The sequence below is a fragment of the Tyto alba genome, unplaced genomic scaffold (genome assembly GCF_018691265.1).
Source record: "Tyto alba isolate M040663 unplaced genomic scaffold, T.alba_DEE_v4.0 Super-Scaffold_46, whole genome shotgun sequence".
Classification (NCBI taxonomy): Eukaryota; Metazoa; Chordata; class Aves; order Strigiformes; family Tytonidae; genus Tyto; species Tyto alba.
Genome location: NW_024881322.1, coordinates 1798392 through 1824417, shown reverse-complemented (window position 1 = coordinate 1824417; position 26026 = coordinate 1798392). Strand labels below are relative to the sequence as shown.

General features: G+C 38.9%; 1 protein-coding gene and 1 long non-coding RNA gene across 2 annotated transcripts in view; one reads left to right on the top strand and one right to left on the bottom strand.

The window, feature by feature from the left end:
• CMC1 (C-X9-C motif containing 1) overlaps positions 1–22745 on the bottom strand; it is a 41789-nt gene extending 19044 nt beyond the window's left edge. Inside the window, exons 1-2 of the mRNA XM_042806288.1 lie at positions 22637–22745; positions 12764–12856 (exon numbers count right to left, since the gene is read on the bottom strand). Coding sequence (XP_042662222.1) covers positions 12764–12856; positions 22637–22661 — 118 coding nt within the window. The 5' untranslated portion in view covers positions 22662–22745. The remainder of the gene's footprint in view (positions 1–12763; positions 12857–22636) is intronic.
• Positions 22746–22920: 175 nt separating this feature from the next.
• Positions 22921–25086, top strand: LOC122154763. The gene is made up of 3 exons (XR_006166849.1): positions 22921–23141; positions 24004–24225; positions 24706–25086. It is a non-coding gene; the product is annotated as an uncharacterized LOC122154763 (long non-coding RNA).
• The last annotated feature ends 940 nt before the right edge of the window (positions 25087–26026 follow it).

Genomic DNA, 26026 nt, shown 5'->3' with positions numbered 1-26026 from the left:
TTTTACATCATGACATTGATTTTGTTTTGTTTTTTTTTCATTTTAAATTCTCCACGCTCCTGAAAACAACTCTGGAATCTCAGGGTCCAACACCTTCCCTAAGCAATCTCAGGGACTCAGCGATAGAAACTGTTTTCCAGGATGGATACTGAACAAGCCTCTTATTTTCCATTTTCACCTTTTTTAGAGAAAACAGATTGTCCTATTTCTTGCATTCAAAGTGCTGCTTTTATTCATACCACTACCAGGAATCTGTTCCATGTCTGAGAACATAAATGGCTTGATATATATATATAGAAAAGTTAGTTTAGACATTAAAAAAAACACCCAAAACTCAGAAAACAAAACAAAAAAATTCTTTGAACAGTAAAAAATAACTAAGCATTGGAACAGCCTGACTATAGAAGTTGCAACATTAATCAGATTATAGGACAAACACAGGCATACTAGATATGGCCACCAGAGAGGATGATAGCCTTGAGTATCTTCTAAAAGTCCTTCCCAGCCCTGCATTCCTCTTACACTTGATAAATGTGCCCTCCGATGTGGAGGAAATTTCCTAGAGCACTCAGGTTTGACAATCTCTTTAGAATTGAAGTTAACGCTATTAAAGCACCGTTAGACCGGTCTAGATTGCATCAAGAAGTCCTGCTTTCAACTCCCTCCTGGGTGCGTCCATATTATATACTTCCTATACACTTCTCACATAACAAACAATAGCATTCGGAAGTCCTTTTTGCCAACGTAAGCTGCATCTCCAAAAAAAAAAATTACTTTTAAAAGGTTCAATTGACAGTCTACAGCCACAGGTGAGTTTATACCTCAAGCCACACCTTTGCAGTGCTGCTTCATGAACTTTAAGAGCATCCCACTACAGGGAAGCATATAGGGTATTTCTGTCACCAAGAAACAAAGCAAGACCCGTATCAAGCCTGGTATGCAAGTGTAATGATGAATTTACACACAAGCAGACTGTAAGATTTAGTGTTTTAAAAAGGACTACTTAAATATCCTTAAAATACATTGCTGATCTGGAGGCTTGGAGGGTATATTTAGTTTACATTGAAGATAGGGAAAAAGAAGAATGACTAGATACTTCCTTGATTCTGGATCACAGACAAGAAGAAAGAAGGCTATAAAGTGCAAGACAATATACGTGATAAAATTCATACAGGGAAATCCTGAACTTGACCATTAGAAGTGAAAAAAATGCATTTCAGACTTAAAGAAACCTTTTTTAAAACACATTTTAGGAAAAAGGTAAGGAGACAGATCTGTTAACACCATAAATTCCAAAATCACCTACAGTTATGTCAACTCCTTCCCAATATAGTGGATATCAAGAGAAGAATCTGTTCATACCATCCAAGGGAAATTTTCATGCACTGCTTTTCTATATTATCTTCTTCAAAATTCCTAATGTAAGTTCCTTTCCTACTCATTATCCCATCAGATTACCTTCCATTCCTTACATGATTCCTTTCAAATTCTTTACCAGTATCCCTCTCAAATCTAGAATACAGGAGCTAAACTGTTTTTCTTGCTCCCTGATCATAAACTTAAAGCCTTATCCATACCTCCAAAGCTCTGTACAGCTCCACTATTCCTTGTCCATCCCCTTTCACATCCTCTGACCAGCTCTGCAGCTCTTGATTCCTCATGCAAAATACTTCTCGTCTTCTGTCGTATGCTTACACTTCATGTAAAGGTATCTATCCTGATCTTAGCAGCACATTCCAGGTGCTCTTTTCTGCAATGTTTCTTTCTTCTGATTTTTGAGAGTGATAAACTGTTAAAAATAAAATTCAGAGGGGTGACAATAGAGCACGGGTGTCTTATGACCTTTTATTCCTGTGGCCTTTACTCCCTTCGTAGGCATCAGACCTGCAAATAGAACACTCTTCAGAGCACTGATCTCCCTACGCTTTTTCTATGCAGCACCACAGAGACAACTATCAAAAAACAATTACAACAGCAACAAAACTAAATTTGGGGGTGGGAAAGAGGGGGGATTACTTTTTATTGATGTTAATAAAAGGACCTGAACAATAATGTACAAGAATGTGGTTTTACTCAGCAACAGACAACATTGTTTCTACTTTAAAAAAAAAGTTGTGCATTGTCAGTGTTGTTACCGCAGGATCCATTAACTTCTGTATCAAAGAATAAGTGCCAGAGGGATAACTCACTCAATTTAAGCTAAGCAATCTTTAGAACTACTGTTCCACATGGAAAAACAAGCTTGAAATGTTCTCATCCCAAAACAGGATGAAAACTTGAGATTTCATTAAACACACTCTGATGTTTCCAGAACACCAAAAAGCATGAAGAACACTTAGACCACCAGATCTTGTTGAAAGTGTGTTTATTTGCCAAACTGTATTTCAACTTTAACTGCATCCCGCTATTGCCTGTGATTCCTGCCTTTTTTTTTTTGACTCGCTCTGCTGACTCGTAACGTTCCGTGCAAAGACACGTACAACAGGTATAGCTCTCCCATCAACGGGAAATCATGGAGATCAAAACCACAACTCTCATAATGCACTGCCTCATAAAATCAAAGCATATCAGATGAAACTGCAGCTACTATTCTGATTCCCATTTAGCTCAACTGGAATTAATACTTCATTTCAATTTTTGCGATTCGGATGAGCGATTTTCTTTGGCAAATACACTTGCCAACTTCATGCATTTTCTGAAGAATGGTGGACAGAAGTTTTTGCCTATTACCTTACCCTGAAGATCATATGTACTTTACAAGGTCAATACACCACTTGTAGGCTATCTGAAAGCTCCCTATTTATTGTATTTCTGAATATACAGTGGGTACTTTACCAAACCAAGTTCTGTTTTTCACTTCTGAACCTAATGGTATCTACACAACACATTCTGACTTCAACAGTTGAAAAATAACCTATTTTCTGTGTGAAAGTAACCCCAGGGTAATATTCATAATTCATATACAATATAAATATTTATACACATGCAATGGGAATATAGTATGACCTCTTAAAAGTATTAGTTTTATTTACACAAAGTGCTAACTGTGTTACTACTGAATGTAGTACCTAAGAGGGGTTTATAATCCAAAACTGCAAAGCAACTACTTAATACATCATTAAGGACATGCAGTTAAAATAAAAGTTACCATAAGTCTCATGTACTGCCATTAACAATGTACTGCTATGTGCAACTATGCCACAGTAACACTATACTGTAATACTCTACTACATAAGCTATGGCCTCTGCAGGTTATCACCACCATCAATGAATGGATACAAAAAACCCTACCGAATCCCAAGTATGCCTTCACTTGCTGGCAGTAAGAATGACACAGGAGAATCAAAACACGTCAACTGGGAAAGAAAACTATGAGAATCAGCAAATACTGTATATAACACCTAGGAGAAGATAGAAGCCTGGTACTGGTAAGAGGCTGCAGCAGCAACCACCCTAGCCTCCCCCTTTTGCTGGGAGAAGAACTTGACCATGTCTCCCCTCTCCACTTGCTGCTGCCCTAGGGACACTCACCTCACAGACAGTCAGCAAAAGCAGTTCCCTAAAGACCCATCTAAATACCATGAAATGTCCCAAGATCAGTAGCTACAGGAAGTTTGAATTTGTCTATTTTCACAGCTTGCACCAAACCAACCACACCGGGACGCTAAGACATGGAACCAGCTATTCAGCCTAACAGCACAGAGTTTACGAGTGGAGAATTGGAAATAATTAAAGCACAGAAAAGGCAATCTTAGCATCAGAGGACTAAACACTACTAGACGCAACCCCAACAGATGCAACTCCTCAAAAGTCATGGGTTATACATTAATAGTTGCGTCCTTCCTGAAAGGATGTCAAAGAAGAGACTGCTACACTTTTCTCATCACTGGGCAAAGAATTTCCAGGTACAGAAGCTGCGTGAAGAGAGAAGCAATGACCAACATTTGATGGGGAATTTGTCAGGGATTAGTGGCATGACTAAAGGGTAGGAACAACTGATGATCCTGGATCTTAATTTCAAGTCCAACACTTCCAACAATCCAAGAAATGGTACAAAAGGACAAAGGAAATTGGTTTTCTCCTTTCTTTATATACAGTTAAAGTTCTTCCATTCTGCAGGTTAAAACACTATCAATCCACAGTCTGAAAGAACAGTTTTCCTCCTAAAACTGATCACCAGGTTAACACCACAATATAATGATTGTATCTCACCATAAAAGCTGCAAAAGAAGCAATCCTATTGTTCAACCTTCAGCAGATAGCCTGGTCAGTGCTCTTGTCATGGATACTACTACCATGTACTACAATAATCCAAAAGCATGCAGGCATCCTCTATTTAAACCAGCATTTGTTAACATCATGTAATCAATCTATGCTACATTAATATATTTATGCTGGACAGGGAAAACAATTTCGAATTTAGGATCTTAACCAGAAACCAATAAAATCTCCAACTTGAGAAAACCAAATTGAAAGACTGGACAAAACATTGGTCACCTCACGAGTCCGTCATCTGTGAGCTCTGAACTACCAACATCACTTTAGCATCTATACTTAAAAATCTCTACCAGGTAAGAGAATCAAAATCAAGACGGCGCTTGCAGGATACAGCAACCTGGCTGAAATTGATATTCATTAGAGTACTCTTTGCATGAATAGGAGCATTTGGACTCTGTGGTCTTTATCAGAGCCCCAGCTGGTAATGGTTGAAGGTTAATGCCTTACCCCATTCTGTTCAATTTTCTGTCCTAATTAGTCCTCCAAATCTATAGCTGTGAGCACCAAGTGTCTGTGCTCAAAAGAAACTAATTAATGCTAGCAAATTAGATCAAGTCCAAAGATCCAACAGCCAAACTCTTAAATGCTCCTTGTTAATAGGAAGTGTAGCTGTCAATAACTGCTGTTGGTGGCTATAATGAGGCCTCTTTCTTTCATTGAAAGTGATTTCATTTCTCTTTGTCCCTGTAAAAGCTGTTCCATTCCCTAATAAAATAATAAAAAACCCCACACAACTAAGTTGCAGTGGTAAAGCTAGCAGTCTGACCCATTTCTTGTCATCAGCTGGGTTGAAATGACATGAAGGGGAGAAGAAAAAAAAATAATCAAATAGGGTAAGTTGCCTCCCCAAACATTTTCTTCGAAGTCCTAGCACTAGTTAGAATACTTAAATTTCCATCACTGAGCAACACAATATGCTCTCATATTTCTTTTCTATAAAATCCCCTAAATTAGCTTAGCGTAGTTAATGCTGTAAGTATCATTAAAAAAAAAAAGGGCCATGAGATCTAGGATCTCATTTCTTCAAACTGTAATTTACATATAGCTGTTCTATCTGCCCAGTTTGTTGAAGCAAAGCTCAATATACCATAATCCCTCTAGAGACTGTATTAATTCACATAGTTAAATGTGATGAGAGTAAATGTTCATTGGAAATATATAGACCTGAATCATTTTTTCAAAATAAAAGCTATTATGAACATCATGTAAAAATTCAGCATCTTACTCTTGAGAAATGCTAGCCAGGGAAAATCACATAGTAATTTATTACCAGTCCTAAATACAGCTGTACACAATCAAAACATCTAAAGTAATTCAAATAACTCTCACCTGCACCTGTACAACAGTAATTTCAATAGCTTCATATAGGGTCATGGGGTCACAATGGGAGTATAACGTACTTTAGTATTTAGATAATAAATACAGCAACAGAGGATAACATTTTTCTCCCCTTCTCCACCTGCAGTTTTGCCCCTGGATTGAAACTGTGTTCTCGAATTATACTAACCTTCCTCTCACAAAAATGAAGTTGCAGGTAATAAGGCAGCATTCTTTTTTTCATCCTTATAAGACGAGGCTATTCTAGTCATAAAATCTATGATTCGTCCCATGTAAACTCTCAGGCTTTCCGCCAAACTCTGAACAATATGTACACAAGCACACGTACATAAGCAATTTCTGGTCACAGCAGCTCAATTTAAAAAAGTTACTAGGAGTTGTCATGTTAACTCATTGATTTTTATCAGCTACTTGATCTTTTTTGCTTTGGTCAATTATATCACTGCACTCCCAGATACTCCTAAAATAGCTGAATGTTAAAAAAGAATTGTAAGGACTATATTTTCACAATGAGGCAAAGCAGATGAGCAAAGTTCAGTTATAAATGGTGATTTTAGTTTTCATTTGCTTCAAGAAAATCAGACTCATCAACATTTTTAAATGGAAGCTGTCACGTAATTTCCCACTACTATCAGTCTTAGAATCTTCCAGTGTCAACATCAGAACTATGACTGTAGGTACCAACAGGTTAATCCTCCCCCAGCGTTCAGCAAGGGTTTGTACCAATTAATGGAACTTGGCCTGCAATACAAAGGAAAGGGAGCAACGTCACTGAGTAACATCAAGATGAAATTTGCTAAGTATTTCACACATTATCTGCATTTCTGATACGAAAGTATATATAACAAGACTTTTTTTTGAAGGAGGAATATCTAAAGGTGTGCTTAGGCATTTAAATGTGCAGCATCACATGTAGTTCAATCAGAAATTTCTTTGGGTTTATGGGCCTTGATGTGTCAGGTGTAAGGGTCATGGTCTGGAGCAGGTGGTCCCGACGGGGACAGAAATAATGTCAGTGACAGGACTGTTGAGTAACTGCACATTATCAAAACTCTGGTTGACACTGGTCATGCTCAACTGTAGAGAAGCCTGCAGTAGTGTTGCATCCCATCATTTCCACTAAGTATCAACATGAGCCCTGAGGAGGAGAGGGCTAATGGTGAAACTGGAGAATGGGAGGAGGGCGGCTGCTTGGAAATGTCCTTTTCCGGCCATGTTTTCCAAACCATTTTTTAAAGCCTTGCCAAGTATCAAGAGTTTCTTTAGCAACATGAATCCAGTTGCCTTAATTACACAGACAACAGAACCAACGTAGCAGTTTTCTTCACAAAAGGACCTCAGCACAGCACAGGTGGAAATATCTCCTGTCTCCCTGACAGAAAAAAAGAAAGAAAAAGAAAAAAAAAGACAGAACAACTAACTTGCTATCTTGGCCAGATGGATATCTCCCACAACACAAGTAGTTCCAAATAAGAAATGACCACATTCTGTAGAGTCACAGAGAGGCTCAGATCTTCAATTGTCCAAATTGTTTCCCTTACTCTACCACCTTCCTAATGGCAGACCAGGCTGATTTGAACTACCTACCCCTGTATTCATTCACCCTGCAAAGCGTGTAGCTCAGTTTCCTTGGATCCTTCAGTCTAACAAATGAGTCACAATTACAGAAGACAACTGCAAGTCACTCTGGGTGACCTTGAAAAATCCAGACCTGGTATGAGGAGTAAACAACAAAATTTAGAAGAAAAAAGTTTAGAACTAAAACCCCTTGTCTCTGGAGCAAGATTGTTTTTCTCCCAGAAAAGACTGAGAGGTTTTGGAAGGTGGGCAGAATTGCTTTATAATACAACAAATACACAAAACAGATACAACAAATATAATGCAAAATTATGATCCAGTTATTTGTTTTGGGGATCCCAACTTAAGACAATTTCTTCAGAGTCCAAACCCACAAGCTGTCAAAGTCAGTCAGCTGTTTCTGTTTTTATTTTCCAAGCCAAGTAACCCAAAATCAAGCTGAACAATCCTTCCACCTTTGTATATTTCTGTACTCAACATTTTTTCTCTACCTAAACCCATCAAGTTCAGCTCCAGAATCATTAACTGAACAGCAGACTAAATGCTCTTATGAAATGGAACGAACATTTCTGTAGTTATGATCAAGATCAACCAAAGCTCTTGCAGGTGTTTTTAGTGAGTGTCCCTAGTTTCAGAGCAGAGAGGAATCGTGCAAAGCACAGCATAGTTGGATGAATCCACAGAAGTTCTGACAAGCAAAAGAGAACCTCTCTGATAACAAATGCTAACTTCAGGTTCCTGAAATTTCCTATGATTTTCCTTTGAAGTTTACTCAAATTTAAATTTTGTAACTGGACGTTAAAGCCAAAACCATTATAATTTTAAAGGAAAACAGCTTGTGTAATAAATGTCTTTATAAAAGCAATCGATGAGGCAATGGCAAATAAATGTTCCTTTTAGCTACTTCAGTTTGAACGCCTGTATTTTTATAAGCCAAGGACACAGTGATACAGAAACACATGGATTTAATATTACTTCAGACAAATTCACGCTGCAGTTTCTACAGTGAAAAGTTCCTGTATGACAATGCTGTTGGGTTTCTTTGTTTGCTGTTCTTTTACGACACTTGATACTCCTATAATAGTGCACTCTTTCACATACATACAGTGCATGTATATTAACACAATAAAGCATAATTACATAATAGTCATGGAAAATTGACAGAAAGCATGTTTATCCTCTTAATAAAATCACTATATACATCCATTTTCACTGAAAAAAGTGCTTGAAAATCTGATGTACTAAATTCTTGAGAAACATGCAGCACACACAAGAACTATATTGGAACAATCTGAGAAAAGTTCAAAGCAAATTTAAATAACCTACGTGAAATGAAATATGACCAGACACAATACTTACTTGTTCTAAAAATTATCAGATGGATACATTTCCATGGTTATTTCATCCCTAAGCTACTCTGGTAGACTAACAAACAAGCACAGCAATGGGTCACCCATTTAACTGTGCTAGGATAGCAGGATCACCTCTTGAGTTAACAAAACCTTTAGTTTTTATTTATTTTTTAACCCTTGGGGTTTCTTTTCCCTGGACGGCTCGTGAACACGTGCTGGACAGACTGTCACTACTTGCATTATTAGCTCTGCTAAGCACACAGCTCTAGGTGGTATAGCTGCAGGCTAAGGTAACCGACTGTATACAGATGGACCCCTGTGCTCATGCAGAGCCCTATTGAATGCATAGGGACTCCCCATAGGGACACATATGAACCTAGAGTGATCAAGTAAATTGTAAAGGCCCATACATCTAGAATAGTTTTATATCCTCTATTACCGGTGCATTGACCACAATTTCCTAAAGACAAAATGAAACAATGATGTAGTAATAGGAGTTGTTAAAACAAAATTAACATAAAGCAGAAGAATCCTACAGTGAGAGCAAGTTAAATGAGTAGCTATGCCACTTAGTGTAAGCGGCACAATGTCACGCACATGGGTACACTCTGCAGCACACAAACCGAATCACAGCAGTTTTGATTACTTAATTACACAGCTTATAATTGTTTCCAGCATAAAAACCAGAGCCTATTTACTCTGATTAACACCTATCCCTGTGTACGAACAAGACAAATTTATTCCAGGAATAATTTCACAATAGATTTAAGAGATGATAAATTCTTCTGTTCACAAAACTGCTTAAGCTTCATTTCCCATGGTTTGGTCTCTCCCGCCCTGTTCAGATTACAGGATGTACAACTAAATAGCTGAACTTATGCTACCACCTTTTATTGATAGGGGTATCAATGTGAGTTTTGCTTATTTATTTGATCATAAAAATTGCATCAGAAATACTCACTTTCCACCTCTGATTTTCACACAATTTGATTGAAATTGGCTTACAGGTGACAGAGGAACGAGGGGAAAACAGATGCATCCACAAAATCTCATTTTCCTAAAGATACACAACTGAACTGTATTCAGAAGAAAGACTAAAACCCCCATACTTTGGCGTAACATCACAAAAAGAAAAAAAAAAAGTAAATTTTGCTTTAAAATTTATGGAGGCAAAACCATGGAGAAACTGCAACATAATGCTCCATAACTCACAGCTCAATAATCTCCAGTATTGGCTGATGCCACAGAAAATTAAGATGCTGAAAAAGAAGTCCTCATCTTACAAAGAGAAAGTTCAGAGGAGAGAAACACACATACCCTTTGGTCTACCCCCAAGCAAAATTATACATATAGCATGCTCTCAAAATATTTTTAACTGACATCTTTCAGTGAACGATATTACATAATTGCTTTTCCTTTTCATTTTTTTCCCCCAGCAGGTACAAAGTACAAAACAATTCAACTATCACTCAAATGAAAAAAAGCTATATTAAGTCCTTCCGGCAGCACTAGAACTTATCTCTCATGTGATGCCACTTTCCTTTGCCAGATATTCCCAACTCTTTTCCCACTTACTTATCTCAAAATTATTACAGCACTACTCTCTTATGTCTTTTGGAGAACCCCTAAAAGCAGCTGCTAGAAAATATGCTGGTCTGCTTCAATTAAACCTAGTGATAAATGTCTAGAAGCCTCCTTTGAAGTTTTTTAGGTAATAGCAAAAGACAAAAAGCCATGTACCATTGGGGAACCAAATGTTCTTTCTGCCATGGTAAAAATAGCTGAAATAGTATGTGCAAAACAATACGGCAGCAAACTAAAATGCACTCCTTTGTCAGTAAATACTCTAGGAAGATGCACAGAAGACACTGCTGAAGATTTGAAGAAAGAAGTGTTAGAACAAGTTACACAGTGTGGGAGGTTTGACATGCAGTTGGGTGAAAGTACAGAAGTTTCTAACTTCTCTCAACTTATGGTATTTGAACTTCAGTAATGAAATACATGAAGAACTTTGTATTTAATTTTTTTTTTGGTGAGCTGCTAAAGGAGAGCTGTACCGGAAGATGTATTCTCCACAGGAAATGGTTTCTTTCAAAAAGCCCACTGTTTTATGGAAGAACTGTGTGAGCGTAACCACTGATGGAGAGGCTGCTTTGACTGGAATAAAAAAGGGATTCCAGGGTAAGGTCACAGAGGCAGCACCGCACGTGAAAACTCCTTCGCTGCATCACTCACAGACGAGCTGAGCTGTTGCAGCAAAGGGGTTGGAGCCAGGAGTGCACAGAGCGTTACGGGATGGCATCGATGGGGTTAACGGCATAAAAACCAGCCCTTCAGACAGTCACATCCTTGCAATGAGATGGGGAGGGACCATGACAATCTCTCGTGCCCTGGAGAGGATCCCTGGTTATCTTGTGGCAAAGTGCTTAAAAGGGTTATCAAATGTTATGCCTTTTCCTTTACAAAAACACAAGTGTTCCAGATTTGCTGACCCTTTTGGTGATGACAGGTGGCTGGGAGTAGTCTGCTACTTAGCAGGTATTCCCAAAAAATAAACGCCCTTAGTGTGTCCCTTCAAGGTGAAGGTGATGTTTTAACAACCAGTGAGAAAGTAACTGCTTTTCAAAAGAAACTTATGCTGTGGAGAGAGCCCTTTGAAAACAGATGTTTGGCCATGTTCCCCTCCTTCGGCAATTTTTGTTTGGTTTTGTTCTTTGTTGCTGAACACAGCGTCAGCCTGTCACCTATAAAAACCTCTGGTATCTGGACACTTTTAAAGGACAGAAACAGAGTTTTCTAACCTGTTTAAAAATCTTCCAAATTAGAGTTTCAGTGGTTTTTGAAACTATTTGTTGAAAATATAAAGATGCAACACCTCTAGATTAGTTTGGAAGAGCAACTGGTTGACATCAGGGGAGATGGTCGTTTACAAGCCCAATTTCAAGCAAAACCTTTGCAAAACTTGTGGATGGGATTGAAAAATAAGTATCATGATTTTAGTAGGCACGTGAAACCATGCCCTTCTTCCATTGGGATCTACGCATCTTTGTGAGGTGTCTTTTCAGCTGTGACACCCATTCGAACCAAGTATTGAAATAAACTGTTCTCAGAACCAGACATTTGAATTGCTGTATCACAAAGTGTTAAAAATTTTTAAAAATAATGAAGCATATTCAATCATATAGCTCTCAATAAAAATACTGTTATTAACAGTAATATTTTTAGAGCAAAAAGTTTTTTGTACCACTGATAATTAGCATTAAAATTACTGTTTATTTCATCTTTATCTCATAATTTCTGAATTTCTATTTTTGTTTTTTTATAATGTACATAATATACTAGTACAGTGGTACACATATAGAATTTATAAATAAATATATATTATCCATATCTCAGTTGTGTGCTCAGAAATTTTTTACTGATAGGGTGCACGATTAAAGAAGTTTAGAATGAGCAGATCTAGATGGCAAGAGGCACATGCCCTCTACTAAAAGCATGCCACTTGCATAGAATAATTCTGTGGCCTGATTTTTTTTTTTTTTTCCATTCTTACATCCATCTTGCAGCAACATTCTCAGCTAACCTGTACATAAGTAGCTCTATCTTTCTGTTACTCCAGAAAGTTCCAGATTTCTTCCAGGAATATATGAACAGTTGGGTGCCAGCAGAAGTGGTGATACCCAACTTTAAAGAGCTATTTTCCAGTACTCTTCAAAAGTGGACTGCACCATCATATTTTAATGTCTGTCTAATAACACGTATGGGTTATGTGCATGTATCATTAAAATATTGGGGCAGGGAAAGGATGTACTTATTTGGGATCATTTAAATAAATTTATCATAATGAGGGAGGCCCTAACTGAAGGCTCATCCGAGGGAATTCCATTTATTTAATTATTAAATATTACCACTGGAATATAGTAACTCTTGTGTTGCTCTGTCATCACGTAGTCTAGACTGAGATGTGGAAGTTTTTATATTAATCATACTAAATTCCACAGCGTTCAAGAACAAGTCAGTTTGGAAAATAGTCCACAACACCAAGCAGCCAAATCCAACACAGCAGATTTATATGCTTTATTACCGGTTTCACAGTGAACAGATAAGATGCAGACCATACATATTAATTCTCTGAATACCTGACTTCAGAAACAAGGTTTATATTCAGGGCACAAAAGTGAATACATCTGATCTCCCAATAAATATTTGACTCTTACCTTGCACTTTATCTGAACACAGCTCCCTGGCTCGCTCCCTCATTATTTGTGGAATCAAAATATCTTTTTCTACATGTCTCAGCTTAGAATTTTCTGCAAGAGTGAAAAAAAAATAGGGAAAAATAAATTCTTATCTATACATCAGAGAAAGTCAATCTACAGAAATAACACAGCATTGTATATATTAAATACACTAGTATATTAAAACTGTCACAAACTAGCAGCATAAAGTACCATGGAAAGACCACATAGACCAAAAGGGGAGAAAGTCCAAGGCTTAAAATTGCTCAGATACAAATAGGAGCATTATCCTGAATATTTCTCTTCTGTTCAATGTGCACAATGGACCAAAAATAATGGAGAAAATTCTGGCAGGACATTCTAACTTCTGCCTTACTAAATAGAAAGTCTGCATACAAGGGTTTAGAATTACTTTTATTCCAGGATACCAGTATTTTTCTATGCATATTATCTCTACAAACTGGCTTTTATTACTCACTGTCATAAAGCTGAGAAATATAGCACATATTGGAGCACAACCTGAAATTTGTATTGCTACATGGAAGACTTCAGTTCTTTAAAATAAAAACTAAGCCTCTTAGAGGATGTAGGAGTTTTTACACTGAGAAATTCAAAACAAGAACAAATGCTGCTGCCTGAATTCAGTGCTTAGAAGTACAGTTGCAGTTTGCTTTTAGTTGTCCCAAAACAGAATTCAGTACTCTGAGTGCAGCTAGTGAATATGAATAGTTAAACATCACAGAGCAGTTAGAAAAAAAATACTGCATTTCCAAATCCACTTTCTTCAAAACAGAGATGAGAATTTATCAAGAACATCTTTTTACCCCTTCGCTTCTGAATTAAAACCCCTTTAAAGGATATTTGTTCAGAACATTGTATAGTCCAACACAGTTATATCAAATATCTGGCTTTCCTCCTCAAACACACTATTTATTCACCCTTTGATGTTGATATTATGCTTCAGAATAGCATCAGCTGTGATGGTCGCATTACAAAAACTCTAACGGCAGATACACTTACTTTGAGTGATAATACTGTCATTTAAAAATCACTTATAAAAGAAATTAGATGAAAGAAATCAGAAGTTTGATATACTGAAATTAGGAAAAGAAACAGAATTTAAGTCACCTACCACTTTCAAACACTATCTATTTTTCAGAGCACCTGCAGTTACTTCTAGATCAAAAGGCAAGACACTAACATTTCTCTAGTCATTTCTAACTCCTCATGTTTTAAAGATTACCAATCCTATGAGGTTATATTATGAAGTTACACACTATTCAATCTGTGCTGTTACTAGGGGAATCAGGTAATGAAACAGAGGATTACAATAAGCAACATATAGAACCTGAACTAAAGACTAGCTTCTCAAAAATCTCTTACTTGAAATTTCTACAGTAAAAAAAAAGAAAACAAACCGTCTTCCGTAAATACAACAAAAATACCAAACACAAACAGCTCACAACTTAGATTTGCTTCTATGCTCTAATTTTCAAGAGTGAGATAAAATAACTACAACTAAATTTCCTTCATTTTAACTTTCTGCAGAATATCAGTACAATTCCTGTACTGAGCACTTACTATGTTACAGACAACACAAAGCTCTCATCAAATTTTACACATGCTTTTAAAACGCAGGACAAATCAGTTCAGCTGAATGACATGGCAGGAAACAGCACCACCAGGCTACGTGCCCCAGCTCCCCCTTGCAGGACTCCAGTCAAAGCAAGCTGGCACTACTGCAGCCCTGCCTCTCCCGACCCCTCGGGTGCTCCTTCCCCTCTGCCCACACAGATGTGCTCTGCAGCCCTGTGGGGAACTGAAAAGGGAAGTTAATTTGGTGTAAAGGTAAATTCATTTCTTGTCAGGCAGTTTTTCAGCCAGACAAATTCTCCAATCCAGTTCACTGTGTAACAATATAAAAGGACCAGGAAAGGGATGATCACGGCCTTTGGCCACAAAGTGAACCAACAAAAACACTCTGCCTCCCAGCTTCCAGAGGGCCAGATAAACTTTAGCAGCAGCTTTTCCTTCTTCCCCCACTAGCCAAAACTCAGGCATGTTTGTTAAGGGTAACAATACTCTGAGGTTCTACCTCTACCTTACATTCTGTTGACATTTCTTCGTGCTATCAAACATTGCAAGGGACAGATGGATGAACACAAGTTAATTGAGTGAAGGTTACAAAAAGCACACTAAATACAATTAACAATAAAAATTCAGTATTTTGTAAAAATATACGGAGAAGTTAAGCCAGAATTAAAACCAAATGCAGGCTTGCAGGTGTTACAGCATCTAAGTCACTAGCTCCTTGAAAATGTGAGTAAGGCTACAGCCAAGGAATCTGTGCAATGAAACTACAGAATGTTTCCTAAAGACAGAGATCAGAACACTCCAGGATGCTACCGCTCCTCATGGGGATGAAGAACGGAGGATAGGGTAAGAACCATTGTAGAGGTTGTAAGCTTGCAATTGCCAGGAAAAAAAGACAGAAAGAGAGAAAACTACAAAAAAGGGAATACCTCTGTGAAAGAGAAACTGTTCTCTGTACCACCTCAGCCCAGTGTAAAGAATTAAAGGAAGGAAACATTATTAAACTGGGAGATATCCCCATTCAGCAAGACACTAAGAACACATTTAAAACTTTTTTTTTTTTTTTTTTTTTTTTTTATATAAAATCTGTGGGTTTTGGCAAATCTCAATGCTTGAAATGTTTCTCTGGTTGGATACAATATGTTAGGCACAAGACTACAATTGTAATAGTTTTCTGTGGTTAATCAAAACCCTCAGCTGCAAATGCTATTTATTGCCATGGAAGGCCAAGGACCACAGCCATTCGACTTAAAGGTTTTAAATATTTTTGTCAAAATAACCCCCCAAAAAATCAGTCAATAAATGCATCAGTAAGAATGACAGCATCACAACCACCAGAACACCACAGAATACACATCAAATTCACTCCATATGGAAGCTCGGAAAACAGATGACAAATACTCTCCTGGCTTTCTAGCCTCTGACCACAGGGTCCAGGAAGGCCTTGAGAAAGAGAGGACCACGGTGCAGACCTGTGCTGTAGACAGCAAACCCTCAAGAGAACAAGAGAAGAATGAAATACAAAGCTGCTGTACAGTCCTTACAATGAAAGGAACTCTAGTGGCTTGTCATATTAATTAGAAGACTATTACAAAAAGGGAATGTCAAGACAAAAGCTTTCCTAGAAGAGTGGCCCGTGAAAAGTTGTATCGTCCCCTCTTCATTCAACACAGCGGGTAACTGACTTATTCACCCTTTACGCCACTACATACTGCTGGTAGTTTACAGCTCTTCTTTCACCTCTCATGACTTCAGGTAGCAGGGACACAGATTACTCAGAAGAGTTGAGAAAAAGCTGAAAACTTGTCTACCCAGATATTTACAGAAGCCTCGTACCTGTACCTTCTGCATCCAAGAGGAAGCAAGTCAAGCAATTCCAGTATCAGTTTTTGAAACATGCATTTCTCATTATACAACCTGTAATTTGGGTTTTCTTTGTTCAGTCTATCTATGCACATTTTAAAAAAATAGCTCAAATTAGTACTTCAAACATTATAGCTATTTCAGAAAGAATCACGGTATATATGAAGAACGGATAAAGTTTTATTAAGTTTTTAACATTTTCATTAGCAACTGTTATACCTCACGTTTGCCTTGAAGTCCCAGTTATATCAACTGTTAGACATCAGTTACGTTATTTACTAGCAAAAAAGCTGTAGAAATTCAGTCCAGGTTCAAGAATCAAAGTTAAAAAAATACAACACTCTTCCAAATATAAACACTTTAAAATAATCACTTTCATTATTTTGGGGCTTTGGTTCAGAACAGTGAAGCCATAAAAGGGATTTTTTTTTTTTTAAAATACACCTTACTATTTTTTTTCCTGCCAGCTGCCATCAAACATAAGCAGTTGTCAGTGAGCAGATTTCTAAGATGCCTTTCTTTTTTAAGCTAACAAACAGAACTTGAAAAAGTATTCATGAAAACTTCAGAAGCAGAAATAATAGTTATTACAGTGAAAGGGAAGAAAAATAAGACGATACGTGCAGAATTCCCATTCTTTAACTTATACAACATTTAAATAGAATCTCCACTCTAAAGAAGTATAACACAGGTCTTTTCCTGGAAGGGGAGGTCTTGCCATCGCTTGTGGTGAGCCTACTAAACTTGAGTTTATCCATCATTCCCTTATTTGAGAGAGCAAGTAACAAGTTTATAGCTAAGTTGCGTAAGTGCATTAATTTTGGTGATTCAGTTATTTTTCATATCACTTGGTAAAAATTATTTCTGTACTGTAAATACTCCATTTCATCCCAAAGTTTTATTTTAAAACACTTGCTTGTGAGATAATCATGAAACTACACTGAAAAAGTATACTTTTATTAATAACAGAAGTAGCGGCAGCGTTAATTGCACGCTTATTGGCAAACATTCCTTTCATCAATCAGACTACTGTCTCTAGAGGTTAATGTTTTTCAAAAATCATTTTAGATTTATTTTATTGTACTTGTAGCAGGATTTTGAATAGGCAAAGATAATTATAGCTTACTACTCGTCCAGGAAAAGAATGCATTCAATTCAAAATTTTCATATCCTTTATTCTGCCCAGTTTATCCACTTGTATTAAATGTTACCAATCTTACTTTAATTCATGCAAACTCATTTGCACATATGTGCATCATAAAAACAGTTATCAAAAAAGTCTGTGTCATTGAATCTATTATCAACTACTTAAAACCTCTATTTGAAAACACAGAGTCACACATTGAAACAAATTAATTTACAGACAGACCCATTAAAGTCATGAGAGGAAAAATAATGTACGTTTCTAAAGCTTAAGAGTTTTTTTTCCCACAATTGTAATTTTATGTATGAATGTAATTAATAGTTTAAGTACCCAACCCTGTAGCCTGTGCAGGGGCTCCTGTGCCCTTACTGCCCAGAGGTTCATGGGGACAAAGTGACAAACAGTTGCAGCATACTGTTTTATAACCTCGGTCCCATCAAAAACATTCAGAAGGATTTTATCAGTCAAAAACATCCAGTGTGAACGGACTGATGAGGGACCAGGACCAAACACCTTTACGCATACATGAAATGCTACTAAGCTGGGCAATTTCATTTGCCCATAGGTGTTCACATATGAACTAGAGTCTTAAGTACTTTGCTCTCTACTAAGGTTTAGAAGGACAACACGAAGTGGCAGAAGTATTATAATCCAAGTGAAATGACACACATGATATCCTGAAACTCTGATTTAAAGCAAAAGCGGCTGATCCGGGCAGATTCTCTACACAGCAACCAATTTTTCTTCTTTAAATGTGTATGAATAAATTTTTTTGTATTTAAAAAGTTACAGATTTTGAGATCTTTCTATCTAATACTGACATCATTTTAAATTAAGATGGAGTACAGGGACGACAACACCAGGGAAAATTTCCAAAGCTTTAACTTCTCACCATTCTATCATCACCTCAAAGTCAATTTTCACCTTTTTCACTGGCTGAATTTGTTATCTTACATTTTGCTCTGGGGCTCATGTTCTTGCAATATGGTAGCACTGGATTACAAGAATACTGACAAGCTTGTTTGCTAAAAATGAACAATGGCTACATTCTAGCAAGTCTGTAATATCTAGAAAGAAAAGGAAAAGCAGACCAAACAAAGCACACTTATTTGTTAATTACATGTGGATTGCAAATGCTCATACATCTAGTGATTAATAACTAAAGCCAAGCCTGAAGTTGCTTGCGAAGATTTTTGACACAAGGAGATTTTTTTTTACACTCTTGATCACAGTTACAGGGCCCCAAAATTAATTACTGATCAGGTCTTAATATTTACTACTGAAAATAATATAGGTTCCTTAACACCTAGCCTGAGCTACTGCTCAGGTATGACAGACCTGCCAGCTGGGAAAACTTAGGGTGTGAGCTATCTATAAGGGGAACACCCCACCTCAAACCCCTTCTGACAACTGTAGATGAGGATTCCAGCAAAATGCACAAAACACAATGTCAGTAACTAGGGCCATGAACTGACCAAGGACTAAATTAGCACAGCCAGCCTCAAATCCACCATTGCAAGGCTTCTGAATGCTTCACTTGGGAACTGATGTAAAATCCACAACACAACCCACTGTCACTTAAAGAAGGACACCATGCAGCAATATTTCAGCAACCAAATACAGACTTGGGGTGGTTTTTGGGGGACAGAAAAAAATACAGTAACAGCACAGATACAATTGGATTCCTACACGTAGGCTTCCACATTTTTTAACTGAAGCCTAAACTTTAGAGTGCCTCTTGTCTGAAACTAGTCACGAGCATACAATCTCTCTTTCTTCTATGACCTAACCAACAGTGGATGTTGTCCAAGAATGTACTGCTTACTTCCACATGGAGTAAGACATAATGAAAGGTCCTGCAAAAATCACAATCTATCTGAGGGATATAAACCAAACAGACCACATAAAATAGAGCTAAGCAGTGACCTCAAGAACTGTGCAATAAATTGTATCAGGAAAAAAAAAAAAACAGATGAGTAACAGGTAAAATCTACATAGAAAGAGCAAAGTACCCAACATCTGGATGAAGAAGGGATGCAGGAAAATCTAACAACCAATGAAACCCTCCAATTATTACAGGATGATGTGCTAAACACCTAATGTTTCCCACCACGACAAATAACACCAATTGGTGGCTCCAGCACTACATACTCTTCTCTACTAATTTTCAGAATTGTGTGATAAGGCGTAAAGAAAAGCAGAGTAAATCACAAATAAAAGTTCAATTTAAAAAAAATCTGCTCAAACTCCTTGAGAGCTTGAATATTTAGCTCTTTAATCACTTCCTTCAAGATAAAATTTACACCTTCCATTCCAAGTAATGAACACTACACACAAATTAAAAGCAAGGCTTCTGAATAACAGTTCCAAACACCATTCTTCCTGCCTTTTTTTTTTTTTTAAAACTGGGAATAGGGACTAAGAGACAAGAAAAAACAATGCCTACCTTTGACTTCTGTACATATGTATTTAGTGAACAATCAGTACATCTAATACAAATGAATAAAGATCTTGGAAACTAACATCATGGATATGATCAAAACACACCACCGTTTTCAAAAGTTGCAGAGCATGAGGTGTTCTGACACAAAGAGAAGGCTGAAAGACTTTTGGTTACATTAAATCAAGGATTGCAGATGTTATTCTGGATTTTAAACTCTAAAGAATCCCTTCAAGCCGTTCAGTATTATAAAAAGCGTCCAAATACATCTTTTATTTTTCAGTTCGTTTCCCAGAACAGTTATTTAAAATGTGGTGTCAAATAACTTCAGGAAATCACAAATATCTTTTCCCTTCACGTTTCAAATACAGATCAAAGACACTAAGAATATCAAAAAGGTCATTCTCATTCAACTCCCTTCTTGACAGTGGCAACTTACGTTCTTAATCACAAAAATTATCTAAAAGATGCTTAATTAAAATCTGAAACTGTTCTTCCTTTACTTATATATTTTCCCCTCTAAATTCAACATTGCTTTATCTCCCATTATTTTTCCCTTTCTGTCTTCTGAAGCTATAATTTCATTCCTTTCAGTATATTCCCCTAGCTCTTACTGCCCATGCCACTTCGAAACAAGTCACAACCATTTTGCAAGCCCAGTTCTCTCCTTACACTGATATGCTGCTGCTGTATTTAACAACCTAGATTTCCACACGACAGTAAGAAACAGACATTTTAAGTACCTTAGGAAAATTACTATATCAGTCTTCAATGCCTCTGGTTTTAAGACCCCAAAAAATGTCCAAGATAGGTAAAAAAAAATGCATTGTGTAGCTAAGCTACTGTGAATAACCCTGCTTTTCTCTTTTTTCACATTTGTGAATCTTCAACTAGGGATCCAGACATCACCATCTGAAAATCACAGCTACAACCAAGTGTACATTAAAACAAAAATGAGCTTTCTAATAACTCATGACCTCTACAACTGAAAATAGCACCCTACAGAGTTTTGGAAGTGCTGTACACAAAAATCAGCTTCAGTGCTGGGCTGCAGCACATTCATAATGAAGAAATATAAAATAAAACAGTGTAACATAAGATTTTGACGATGTATTTATCTACCAATTTATTTACTGGATGCAGTCACCTAGTGACGCAGACACAATTCTTTCCCAAAGTGTGGCTATCAAAAAACTCCTCCCATACAAATCACAGTAGAATTCACAGGTTGTACATTCTGAGCTTCAGGGGACTCCCTGATATTCTCTCCCTATCGGCTGGCAAAGCCATGAGAGTATTTGTGTCTTTTGTGGCCATAAAATGAAGCATCAGTCATGGTAACAATTTACTAAACAGTGATTCTCCCTCTTTTTTCTCATATACGAGCCAAGAGGCAGTTAACAACGATGACGTTAAAAACTACCACACTGGGGTATCTGAGTTAACACCTTACTGATATGAACAGGGCAGCTCACACCTCTTGCAGCTATTGTTCCAGTTCCTCTACAACCTCACTCAGACATCTCCGCTTTTAGTTCACATTCTGAGGTTTTCAAAAGAGCCAGAACAGCCAGGGACTGAAGCGGGGGCGAGGTAAGCAAAAGATACTGGATAACAAGATAGCAGATTTAGAGAGGTGTCAGTAAGCAATGCCAGTGCTCAGCAGATCAGCCTCTCAGTATTGGTGTCACACAGCATGTACCCAAAGTACATCCTTAGTCGTCTGACCACTGCTAACATACAACTACAACATGGATTAGGAGGGACATATAATGTCATTATTGACATAAATAGGGAAGCAGAACGCTGATGAACTTCAGTGTTTGGAGCCATCCTTTTAGCTCTACACTGAACGCACAACAGTTTGAATTAAGCTGCTGCGATAACAAGACTATTTCCAAAGGACAACTGGGAAGCAAAATTACACGGTAGATGAAGAACCACCACTTGAAATGCAGCAGTAAGTTTTATAACACTTTCTTAAGTTAATACCAGAATAATGCTTAGATGATACGGTCAAGAGAACCAGAACTTGATTACTCTACTACTGAGGCCTTGTTTGCGGGGCCTGGAGATCCAGGCCCAAGGCAGATTTCCATCGGAAACTAAGAGCCTGGCCGGCATCCTTCGGCTTTTGGAGAAGCGGCCACAGGCCGCATGGACCCAGGTGCAGAGTCACGACCGCTGATTTACCACCAGCCACCGGTGCCTCAACACCCCGAGCTGGCGGCAGCATGCCCACGCCTGCCCGGGCTCATTCCGCCGGGGGATTCCCCTCGTAACAGCAACGCGCCCGGCCGCGGGCACCTGCCTCAGGATGAGGGCGGGCGAGCGAACGTTGCGGGGCCGCACGTGCTCCAACTCGCTTCGGGGCTGTAACTGTTCAGACGCGGCCTTGGCCGAACCGAAAGCCGAGGATCACGTAACCCCGGTGTTTCGCTCCAGCAGGCCCGGCGGGCGCGGCGAAAGGCCCCGCGGGCACCTCGACGCGATGCCCGGGAGGGCGCGGCGGGGCCGAGCGCTGCCCGGCAGGAAGGCGCCAGGAGCCCGCTGAGGGCGGCGGGGCAGCCCCCCCCCCCCCCCCCCCCCCCCCACCACCTCAGGGTGGCCCTTCCCAGCAGCGGCCCGGCGGTGCAGCCCAGCCGGGCGTACGTGAGGGAAAAGCGACGGGGACTTCCCCACAGGAAGCCCCGGCGAGGCGGGCGGCGGGTGGAAGGGAAGAGGGGGCGCTCCCCCGCCGCCGCCGCCGCCCCCCCCCCCCCTGCTCCCTCCCTCACACACACACACACGCGCGAACCGCGGCCGCCCCTACCTGCGGCGCCGGGGGGAGGCTCCATCGGCGGCTCCACGCTGCAGCGGCAGCTGCGCAGAGCGCGCAGCCCTCCCCTGCCCCCTGTTGCGCAGGCGCGGAGCGGCGCGGTTTCCCCCCCCCCCCCCCCCCCCCCCTCAGTCCCGCCCCGGGCAGGGAGCGGGAGCCAGGGGCGCGTGCGCCGGGCGGCGGCGAGGGAGCGCGAGGCAGGCTGAGGGGGCGCGGGCGGGCGCCGGGTCCTTGGGGGGGGGGGGGGGGGGGGGTCTCTCTCCGTGGGGGTCCCCCGCGGGTCTGGGTGCAGCCCCTGAGAGGGCTGCGGGCCCGGCGGCGCCCTTGGGGTGCCCGCGGCTTCCACGGCGAGGGCTTGAGGTGGGGGAATCGCAAGGGCGGCCGCTTTTATCGATGAGTCGGTCGATGTGCTCTTTCAAAAGGGTTTCCCCGTCCGTGGGCGGGAGACGCTGCCTCCCGACTCTGCCTCTGGGACCACGGACCTGCGACAGATGTTCAGGTGATGGAGAAGAATCAGGAAATTTAGTGCCCCGCCAGAAACTCGGGCAAAATATTACTGTGGAAGCTCCTGTTGGCATGGTGGTCAGCCTAGCGAAATGCCAGCAGTTGGGTTTCTCCATACCTTGGTTACTTACAGTTTACATTTTTTTTTTTTATACTTCTATTTGTGCAGTTCACCATCAAGTTTCCAGTATCTCCATTGGATATTGTGCCAACAGCCTGGCATTTTTTTTTTCAAGCATTTCATACATAAGAGCGGGACCTTGCCATGTAAAACATTGCATAATAAATGCTGGCAATCAGAAGCTCGTACAGATGCGTGTAGTGTGCTATAGAGGAATGAATATGGGCTAGTAGCTGCGTGGTTATTAAAATTATGCAGGTTTTAAGGCAAAATTTGAATAACGGTGTGATTGCTCATGAAAAGCGTTTATACGAATTAGAAGGTCAATAGAATACAAAATGCTTTCTTGTATAGTGTCACTGAAAGATTAATACTGTTAAAAATGACTGGTTTATCTGTGTGTCCTTTTGGTCTGCTTGTGTAAGCATTAAGACACATGCGAAGTATACTTTAGTGGCAAAGGAGTCATTCAGGTGGTATTTTTTATTTATGAGTTTGTAGGACATTTAACTGACCAGTCTTTCTTTAGTTATTGGTGGCATGAGGCAAAGCTGACAGCTTCCAGAAACAAAACATAGAATAAAAAAACTGTAAGAAATTACCATACATTTAAAAACCCAATTGCCCAGAAATTAAGAGAAGTTAAAAATGAGACATAGCTGAAAGTCAGGACTTATTTTGACAAATACAATCCAGAATTTTCAAAGAGACTACCCTCTTTTCCTGTCTTCAACAGATTTCACGCTGAGAGGTGATATGGAAAATTAGTCATATTATGCAGAAGCCTCTTACACAAGACTGCAAAAATTATTCTAAATATAGCATTTGTTCAGTTATCCTGCACTGTTACTTCCTGTTCAGTGAAAATGTGAGCTTTAAACATTACGTTCTCAGGGAAGTGGGATGTCCTGGAGCCTTCCCCAAAAATCAAATAGATAAGGAGTCTAGAAAAAAATCGGTAAGAGACATTTTGATCACAATTACCATGTCATTTGTTCTTAAAATAAATTTTCATTAAAGTTTCAAGTCCACAGTTTTTCCCCAGATTTACATTGTTTACCCCATATGAAAATTCAGTTCATTTATTTGAAAATGGATTGTTTCAACTTGAGACCATGCTAAGAGCCAAGTTCTTCATGCTGATACGTTCACAGAAATTAGTAGAGCGTGATGTAGGCAAGATCTTCCACACGAATGCTTTTGGCCTTACTGATCTAGAGCATTAAGTGTCTTTATGCTGGGGTTGGGTTTGTTTTTTTTTTTTTTTTATCCACAAGTTTGATCTCATTCCTTAGAGTAAAATGTGGATATTACAGTTGCTTTCTGTAACTTTAAGTTATACTGCTTCAGTTAATGTTTATACACTGATTTGAAAATTTTAATTGAACAGGGCTGTGAAAATGCAACATGTCAATTTATGTGTATTTGTTTTATTAAGGGGTTTTGGATTATGCCACTTCTGCAATGAATGTAAGAGAGTGTTAAAAACAAAAAATCAGCAAATCTGTGAAGAGTTATTATGTATATCCAATGAGAAAATACAAGAAAATACATGGTACAAAAAGGAGCTTTCAGCAAGAAAACCAAAAAGGAAAGTGTACACTTACAACAGTAAGTTGAATTTAAAATAAATAAATAAATAATTGACATTAGTAATTTTTCCTGCTCTTAAACTCATGGCTACTAGTCTTTATACATGCTCTGCTGAATCATAACTGTGAAGATTTATTTAAGACGAAGATCGTTGAACTCACATGTCAGCTCTGTGTATTGTGTTAATGTTACAGTTTTCAGGAATGGGATACTAAGCTAAACAGAACTTTGCTTTGAAGTAGTATTTCTGTTCTTTGGTGAATACAATAAATACAAAAAGTCCAACACCTTTGTAACTCGGGGAAGTTGTCCTCTCTTGCTTCTTCTTCCAGTAACAGGCCTGGAAAGCAAAACCAGGATTTTTCTGTAAGTCTTATTTTTATGTCTAGCAGACAAGAATGAAGAATGCTAAGAACTACAAGGCAGTAAGAAACATCTTGGGGAAATGAAAACAAATACAGAGGAAAAAAAATCGATAGAACAACTTTGTTCTTGAAAAATAGCACAGAAATAGTTTTTGAGTGAGGGCATATGCAGATGTGGGTCTAATAATAGTTTCGTGTTATTTCGGGCTATTAGAAAGTATTGGAAAAGAGAAAGTATCAGAGAAAGTGTTATCTTGACAGGTAAGTAAATGAGACTGACATGTGGAGCAGAAATGGCATAAGTAAGACAGAAACTGTCCACAAAGGGCTTTAAATTAAGATAAATACCTTGTGTCTGACTTGGGAGTCAGTGCAGTGATCCCAGGAGGTGGTACAGTGGCTGACTCAGTGACACAATAAAATTATTTTCTTATAGCAGTTTGAATGAATATAAGCAGAGCAATATTCACCACCAGAAAAAAGGAAGTTACTGTGTTAGAGATGTGAAGTGTTAAGAGCCGTGTCAACAATTTTAGTAGCATCGATAAGAAAGCTAGACACTTTGTAAATACATGTTCTGCATGCTTTTATATACAGTCTAGACGTTAGTAAGATCATCGACCTATTTAGAGAGAAGAGATAGATTTACTTCCCTCATTAATGTGGAAATGCCTGTTTTGTGAACTCTATCCTGTGGGACCATCCAAGGATATAAAGGGATGGTTTAATTAAAATAAAAATAAAAATAAAAAAAAAGTGCAAAATTGGTCTTCCTTAAACGTGAGGTCTAACTCTCATCCC